The 8,509-nt window shown below is 47.6% G+C and overlaps 2 protein-coding genes across 2 annotated transcripts in view; one reads left to right on the top strand and one right to left on the bottom strand.

Moving 5' to 3' along the window:
- Window positions 1–913: 913 nt before the first annotated feature.
- POLR1C (RNA polymerase I and III subunit C) overlaps window positions 914–8,509 on the top strand; it is a 12,554-nt gene continuing 4,958 nt past the window's right edge. The window contains exon 1 of the mRNA XM_029965041.1: window positions 914–1,073. Coding sequence (XP_029820901.1) covers window positions 1,065–1,073 — 9 coding nt within the window. The 5' untranslated portion in view covers window positions 914–1,064. The remainder of the gene's footprint in view (window positions 1,074–8,509) is intronic.
- On the bottom strand, window positions 3,928–8,019 carry YIPF3 (Yip1 domain family member 3). Its single transcript, XM_029965042.1, has 6 exons — window positions 7,903–8,019; window positions 7,540–7,632; window positions 7,066–7,197; window positions 6,431–6,544; window positions 5,833–5,956; window positions 3,928–4,432 (listed from the first exon to the last, which is right to left on the bottom strand). The coding sequence occupies exons 1-6, from the start codon at window positions 7,933–7,935 to the stop codon at window positions 4,311–4,313; spliced, it is 618 nt and encodes a 205-aa protein (XP_029820902.1). The 5' UTR covers window positions 7,936–8,019; the 3' UTR covers window positions 3,928–4,310.

Below are 8,509 nucleotides of genomic sequence, written 5' to 3'. Positions count from 1 at the left end.
GAGGGTGGGAGAAGCCCCACTGGGAAGGACCCTCCCTGCTAGCCCCTCTCCCACGTGGGGAGGGGGCCAAAGCCATTGGGCCGTGGCGCACGCTGGGCACTTGGTCTGAGGAACAGCGATGTTCCGTGGGTTCAGTGACGTTTATGCATAAACCTGGACCCATGACTTAATGGCGAGGTTGGTGTGAGCTGCTCCTCAAGGCCCAGGGCTCTTGGAGCCGGTGCTTGGAAGCAGCTGGTGAAAGGTGGAGGGTTGGAGAAGGGCCGCAGGCTTCCTTCTTCCTGAGCACACAGTCTGCGCCCTCAGCCTGACCTGAGGTGTGTGGGGCATAACCTGCCGTCTGCTAATGCACGGGTATGGATCAGAGGGATTTGACCCCTCTCTCCCCCGTTGGGTAATCCTGTTCTTGGAGAGAAATAGGAAGCAGGGCCCCTGCATTTTCAACTTCACTGAGCTGAAAAAGGAAGCCAGTGATGTGGAAATTAGGTTAAACCGCCTAAGTAGGCAGCTTTCTGCACATAACTAATCTGGCTGCTGCATATAGCAGTGCTTAAGTGAATTCCAGCCCAGTGGGTAACACTGGGACAAGCCCAGGTTCCTCTGTTTGGTTTTCAGGCCAGGGTGGGGGAGAGGGGGTGGAAAGTGAAGGAAAAAATAGGATGTGGAAGGGGATGTGAAGCAGTTCTCCTCCACTGAACTGAGGACCAGATCACCTGAGCTGAGAGTGCACATTAGGCTCTGAATGAGACAAGGGAAGAAGCAGATAAGCTGATTCAGATATCAGCTTTTAGACTTTGGCTGCAGCATCTAACTTCCAGTGTAGGTATCCCATGCCCTTTGAGTAATCCATTGCTGTTCTCTAGAGCTATCTACACACTCCTTTTTCTGTCCCTGTTGCACAAGGATGCATGACCTTCATACTCTTCCTGCGAGGAACACCAAAAACAGACCACTGGCCTAGCAATTCATCTGCACTGGGATATGGACAGCAGCTGCGAGCACCCAGCTGTAGTACAGCTGATGGCTTTCAGAAAAGGAGCAACTGATCTCTAAGGTCACGTCAAATGATTCAGGTGAGAATGGGATCCTAGGTATTGCAGGGACAAAGGCTGGATCTCAGAGTGCTGGGCATGGGATGGGTGACCAAGAAAATCCCAGCTGCTGCTGCATACAGGTCAACTGGAAGACTACACTGTCTCACCTCTTGATTACCTCCAGGCACTAATCAACTCATGCTTTTTTAAACAGACTGTTATTAGAGAGGTACTTGAAGGAGAGCCCCTGGGACTTGTCCCACTTCCACTGACAGCAGCAGCCCTGAAACACTGATGAAGATGCCCTAGTGCTGGCATCTTCACTGCCTATTGTCAGGAGCAAGAGCACATTGAGGAGATAAGCATCCAACCTCACTTTATGCTCAAATACATTGGAAAAAGTGGCACAGGAGATAATGGTCCAAAACTTTGGTTCCCTAAACCTAATTAAGGGCTATGCAGAGGGGACCTTGGCAATGCTATTTTGTGTAAAGTTAGATATTGCTTCCTTGTTATGTGCAGTTACCCAGCAGGTATGAGGAAGGTTGTTTATTGTTTACCTACTGGGGGCACAAAGACTGATGCCATTAAGAGTTCACAGAGCTACCCTCTTTCAAAAGGGTGAGGTGATGGGAGGAATTATTTCAGATTTGTGCCAAGGGAGGAGGGAGAAAATTATTTTAGATTTGCTGCAAGAGCTGTGGCAGGAAGCAAAGGTAGACTTGCACAATAGGCTTGTAAGGCTTGTCATGATAACTAGAGGACTTGAGTAAGCACTGAAATGCCCTCCCACAAGGACTTTACTAAGGCTGCATGCTCAGCATGCTCCCTGGAACTGCAGCATGCACACATTTCCCTGAAAAACCTTGTCCTTCTCTGTCAGCAAAAGGCAATGCTGAGGCTCTGTCAACTACTGAATTTCTGGCAGTACAGAGCAGTTCAGCTTCCAGCTGCTGCCGCACAGAGGATTAATTAGGGCTGAAGAACTGGAGCAGAGCAAGCCCCACAGGTTCCAAGAGGGTGATTGGTTGTCACCCTGGTCATGTTCCCAGCTGACATGACACACAAGCTGCCCAGGGGACGCGTGAGGAGTTTGCTTGCTGCTCTCTCCTGTGCTTTGAGTGAAAACACAGGGCACAGCTTTACCCTCCTGCTTCAGCTAAGTGGCTCGGTGTGGGAGGGGAGCACAGCTGTTCTTCTCTGACTGTCTCTGTAGATCAGCAGTGATAGAGTTTGTGCAGAATGATTTTTCTTCTCAGCTGGACTTAACTCCAGTGACAATTGCCTCTTTTCCTTCCTCCCTGCTTGTGCTTCCAGAGTTTGCACCAAGAGAAACAGATCCATTCTAGGCTGCCAGGGCAAGAACTGTGAATTAGAAACCAACCTCCCATGGAGATATAAAGAGGGAAATACCAGAATCAGCATTAAAAACTAACACTTCCATTTTGTCAAGTATCGAAGTAATAGAAATTCTAGGAGTTTAAAGTGGTTTAACTAGTCAAAAAAAACGCCGTGGAGGCTAGCCCAAATAATTAACAATTCTCCCAAATAACTTGCTCTGAGTGCTGTTCTTCAGCCAAAATGCTTCCTAAAAGAGGGGGACGGGCAGGCAGGGAGGGGAGGGGAGGAGAGAGTGAGAAAACATGTCTATTATGCATGTGATTGCTAGCACACAAGCTTCTTGCTCTAGGAAGGGAACAAATTATGAACATGGGAATAGGCAAACAGTGGAAAGTAGGTCTGTGACTGAAAATGCTCACATCCAGTGATGTTTTTAACTGAAGCAGATGACCAGCCTGATGACAGTAGCTAGTACTATCTTCCTCTCTTTCATTGCACCTTGGCACTAGTCTGAATGCCACTACAGCTGCATCCTCTCCCGTTAATATAAACAAGAGACCAAAGAGTGCAGTGCTGACATGCTGCCTTGTGCACAGCTAACTTGTGGGTACACCAAGAAAGGGCAACGTCTTGTGCTTTCTCTGAGGGGTGGCTCCTCTCCTAGACATCCAGAAATATAGAAAGAAAAGGTGAAAGTCAGTTATCAGCTAACAGCTTTCCACTCTCAGACCAGTAAAAGTAAGAGCAGTGAGGGAAGGTTGAACTAGTAATTTGTGTGTTAGTGCAGCACAGGTAAGCCTAGACTAGGCTGCTCTGCTTCCCCATCCTTACTGGAGCTTTCTCAGCATCAGTACGCTGGAGGTACATGTGCCAACCTACTTCTGTTGCATGCTCCCCTATTTCTCCCTTTGTTTAATGGAAACACTGGAAAAAAGTTTGCCAGAGACCCTCAAGGCTCCAGGAGTCCTTTCAGAAACAAGGCCTAGATTCTGCTTGAAAAGCCAGCAGCCGTGGTGCCTGTGGGAGCAGGATACCACTCCTGCTCAGAGCAATTAGGTGACAGTCCCTTGGCTGGGAGACACAAGGGCAAGCAGCACAAGGGTGGGCTGAACCAGCCTCTTAATAGAAAAACCCACAGAAGACCATGCACAAACATGCTGCCCCTGCACAGCCCACAGAGCAACATGGGCAGAAGGGTGTTAAGAACAAAAGGTGCTGTGAAAGCCTGGGGACAGACACATTTCTGATGTCCCAGGAGAAGGGATGGTGAGGCGAGATAGCAGCTTGGACCAAGTGAAGAGAGAAGAGTCAATCTGGAGCACGACAAGGAAGATCATGCGGTTAAACATTGTGCTGTTCTGAAAATCTCCAAAGAAAGTGAAGTTCCTGTGCCTCTTGGGCTATGGAAAAGTGCTGTATCACAGAACATTTGAAGTAGGACAGCAGAAAATCGCAAAGAATCCTGCTTTGAGTCTAGGACAGGATAGATAAAGGCATAGAGACCCAACACCACTCTCCCACTAGGCAAGCAGGCTCAAACATAAGACATCACTCAGCACCAACATCAATTTAATTCTTCCCTCTTCAGGACAGGAACAGGGCAGATACTCCTGGTGTTACATCAGCAAGCAGAAAGAGGGCTAAGGGACAAACTGTGCCGGGAAATCCCAGCTAAACATGCAGGCAACAGAACCACTCTACTCAAGACAGTCCAGACCTGGGTGGGGGAAGAGTGTAGTTCTTCTGAGTCACTGAGGTGCGACTCACCTCAGCTGAGTCCACTCAGCTGCTCAAAACTGTAACCCAAAGGACAGGTCCAGGAAAACAAAACCAAGTCGTCTTCTTATTGTTCTGTCCTGTTCCTAAGAGACAGCAGGTTACTGTGGCCCTATGCAGCCCCAGAAGTAGTGAAGGAAGCAAGTCCAAGTTTGTGAACTACAGGGTCAATGCAATGGCTTTGGCTGTTGTGTTCAGTACAGCATTGGAAACAACTGGAACATCTCGGGCAACTCTCTGAAAGGGTGGCATGTTGGGTCCTTCCAATGTGTCCAGGATACCTGCAGGGAACAGAAAAAAGGGGAGAGAGGCAAGAGTTAGTTCAGATGATAGCAGATGGCACGTTTCTTCTTGCTTTTCTCTCTGGCCAGGTAGTGGTTGATGGTGGCAGGGCCCAGGATATGTGAAACACTTGCAGGCAAGGAGGAGACATCTAACCCCAAAGACTGAGCAAGACTAAACACCTCCACGCAGAGACCACAGGGTACACACCAGAGCTTGACCTCAGGGCAGGAAAACTGCATGTCACCAAGAGTAACATAGATCTTTTTGCTTTGAGGGTGTCAGATCCAGTCCCCTGCCATTTGACCTGAATGCAGGTACTGCCAGGGACGTTGCTCTGCTGAGGCAGATCGATAAAATCCTGTTCCTACTTCATCCTAGCACAGGTCCTGCTCTTAGACCAATTGCTTGCTTTCATCTAAAGATACACTTGCAGAATTACATCAGGAGCTGCAGCTGGGCTGCAATATGGAATTTTTATCACTGCAATGCAAACATAGGCCATTCTTGGCAGAAAATACATATCCTGATGCAAGTGTTCTCAAGTCCCTGTCAATTAACCTCTCAAGACTGATCATCAGTCTTGGAGTGCCTTGAAGAAAACTGGAGTATATTTTATTCTATTTCATCTGCCAAAAAATTGCACATCAGAGCTCAGAACCTTCACCATAAGAACAGATCCAGGAAAGAACAGGATTTATATCTAGAAGGACTTGTAATGCTGTGCTATAACCCCTAATTATGCAGATTTATCTGAAACATCATGAATGGGTCTGGCTGCCTAAACTCATAAAGATGCTTGCAGAATTGCATATTTAGGGATCTGGAAACTCTCTAGAGATAAGTGGGAGAAGGTGTTTGGGTTTTTTTTAAAGGATGTTGAGACTTTGTTAGAAGAAAACAAAAAGAGACACAGAAAGGGACCCAGACAAGCATAGCCTGGTGAACAGTACCAACTGGGGAAGATGCAGCTTCTGCTATCTGTGTTGTACAACAGAAGATGAAAAAAGGTGTTAAACAAAGAAAGAAAAATACTTATGACACATTTCCTGATCAGAGAAAAGCAACCTGACTTCAGCAATATTCAGTAAGGGGCTTGATATCTGCGTGAAAGAAGAGTCAGTCCTACTACACTTCACTTGTGGGGAAATAATAAGGGTCCTGCCTCACAACTTGGGTCTTAAGTACTAAAACTCAGTGACAGTAACTACCCCATTGTCTAGCTGGTGCCCTATTTCAACAGCTTCCTCTAAAAAAGCTAGTGCTGATCATTCTTGAGTTGGAAACCAGCACAGATACCCTAAGAACAGACCCAAAGTGTCCATCCTTTCTCTCAGAGCAAAAAGCAGCTTGTCTTCCCCCACATTTAACAGGATGTCTTCATATCTGCCTTGCTTACCTTCTACCACCTTGTGATAAGCAAAGTGCAGATAGAGGAGGAAAAGCATATGCAGAGCAGCAAGAGTCCCACACAGGATGAGCCGCTGGGTATGTCCCACAGTGCGTGACACCAGCACAGCAACCTAGGAGAGAGGTGGAGACCAGAGACAAGGTAGCTGCTGCTACCTGAGCCTCTAGCATTGCAGTCAGGAGCACACAGGAGGATGGGCCAAGTAGGGAGAATCCATGGAAACACTAATCTGAGTCTTTTCCACAGTTTTCACCAACAAATTTAGAGCAATCTGACTTTGTTTTGTGTAGGTGAATCTTGCCTGGTTTTGCCAAGAGTGCAGGATGCTCAGGCTTGGCTCTCCAGAGCAGCAAGAGCTGTAAGGGAGTAAACCTCCTGCAGCTCTTAGAATGGGTGAGGATATTAATCCAAGCAGCACCTCCATGCACCAGTGGCCAAATGATGCAGGATCATTGGGCTGTTCTTCACAGCAGCCCAACTGGCTGTGAAATGAACTGCCAGGCCCAAGGAACAGAAAGCAAACAACACCTCCCTCCCTTTTTTTTTGTCCCAGGAAGAGGAAGACCCCAGGCTGTCTGTCCCTTACCATTCGTAGTGTGGAGAGTCCACCAACAACCAACCAGAAGATATAGAAGAGGGAGTGGAAGTGGATATTATAGGTGACAAAGAGAGTGATGCAGTGTCCAAAAAGGCCATAGCCCTGACAAAACAAAAATGTCCATATTACAAGTGTCAGTCCCACACAAAGGGGCCATTGATCAAGAGCACAAACAGCCTATTCCTGCACCACTTCACTGAGGCAAATGCTCACAAACCACTCATTCAATGCCAAAGAGTCAACCGGAACAACAAGTTTAACAGCATCTCACATCCAGATAGTCTGTCTGAAGGATTCACTAGCATGTCAGAGACTGAAACAACTTGGGAAACAAAGGAAAGATTCTCTGATTCCAGAGAAATTGGGGTCTCCTGTTTTTTTCCCACTAGGCTCTCAAATCAGGAAGTGCAGAGCAGGAGACCTGCATGAAGGAACTGCCTCCTTGCACTACTGCTGTGCCTGAAATGGGGCAGGTCTGAAGAGCATCTTGGAATTCCAGGTTGTCCAAATGCAGTTACCTGGGACCAATGTTTTACAGGGACTTTTCCCATTCTTTGAGAAAAGCTTGTGCTGGAACACCATGAAGCCAATGTGCATCTCCAGGCAGTTCCACCTATACATACCAACAGTGACAGCATCTGCACCATTGTGATTTGTGCATTGCACAGATATGCCAGGAAATACATGAAAGACGAGACGCCCAACCAGTAACCGAAGCAGGTCCCAATGGCTGTGCCCATCAGTGTGCCTTCCCTCTGTGGAGAGAGCGTCAGGATGAGGAAAACTCATAGAAGTGACCTGCCAGCACCCAAATTTCACCTGAGAGTCTCAGAGCCTTTCTAGGCATTAGCAAATATCTGGCTAGCAGTGTTCAGGGGGTCACATGACCCACACACCAGCTCTCCCAGCAGCAGAGTGTCAGGACTTTCTGGTGCATCCTTCCTCCCACCCCCAAACCAACAAGTTCTTCCTCAAATCCATCGGCTTTCAGTGAGACACTTATTCAATTATGGAAGAGGTTTCTTCTCTGTTTCTACTGTAATTGTAGCAATCCAGAGCCCAGTCAAACCACAACTTATCACTGAGACTTGACGTACAATGATGGTGTCTGAGGTCTTCATTCCATGCAAAAGAATGGCCACTAGTGTGAAAACCAGCATGAGGGGTCCGTACAGCTCGCCTGCAATCTTCTACAGGAGACAGATGAGGGAGAGTTTGATTAGTGCTCCTGAGTACCAGGGTCCCCACCACAAGCAATGTGACAAAGTGTCTTGGATGAAGTTTATCACCTAGGTTATTGCCTGAGGTGAGATGAGAGCACACTGAGGTTTGGAACAACCACAAGAAAGGGGTCACCAACACCTAACAAACTGAGGTCATTAATAACATGGTCTACTTCAGTTTTACAAGGTGGGACAGTCACTTGGCCATGGAGTCTGATTCAGCAAAAGGAAACTCACCTGTGGGAAATTAATCATCTTCACAGGAATCATAGACTCCAGGAGTCTGCATCACAGGAAAGCAGGCAATGACAACAGGAGCAGGAAGGGCAATAGGATGGTTAACAAAATGCTTCATAAGTAAAATATCCCATACACCCATTACTAGTGTTTGCTGCTGTGTTCCCAGGCCTTGGGGGACAGAGATTCTTTCTAAAGGGTCCCAGAAGGTCACTAAAGAAGAAAAATCTTACTGTCAGTGGGTAAACTTTGCTGAGGGCAGGAGGGGCAGATTCAATGAAAATGTTCAGGGATCCATGCAGGGATGAGAGATCCTTGACAGAACAGCAGGAACAAAGGGCAACTTTTCATAAAAGCTCACAAAACTTTGCCCTCTTGGACACAACTGTGTTGCAAATCCAATAGAAGCCACACAACACAGCCAAGTACAAAAAGGCTGAGGATGCCCCAGAGCCCTTTCTCCTGCCCCAAGCACCAATGTTGGCTGGCAGGGTTGCCAGCCCAACCGCAGGACCTCACTAAGGAGAGCAGGACACACTAAGGAGAGTGTTTCCTCATCCGTGAGCCTTCCCGCAGGGCTGACAGCCCAGCCCTGCTCGCTCGCCCG

This window comes from Manacus vitellinus, unplaced genomic scaffold, assembly GCF_001715985.3.
Source record: "Manacus vitellinus isolate BGI_N305 unplaced genomic scaffold, ASM171598v3 scaffold_8_pilon, whole genome shotgun sequence".
Taxonomy (NCBI): domain Eukaryota; kingdom Metazoa; phylum Chordata; class Aves; order Passeriformes; family Pipridae; genus Manacus; species Manacus vitellinus.
This window is presented reverse-complemented; position numbering and strand designations above follow the sequence as displayed.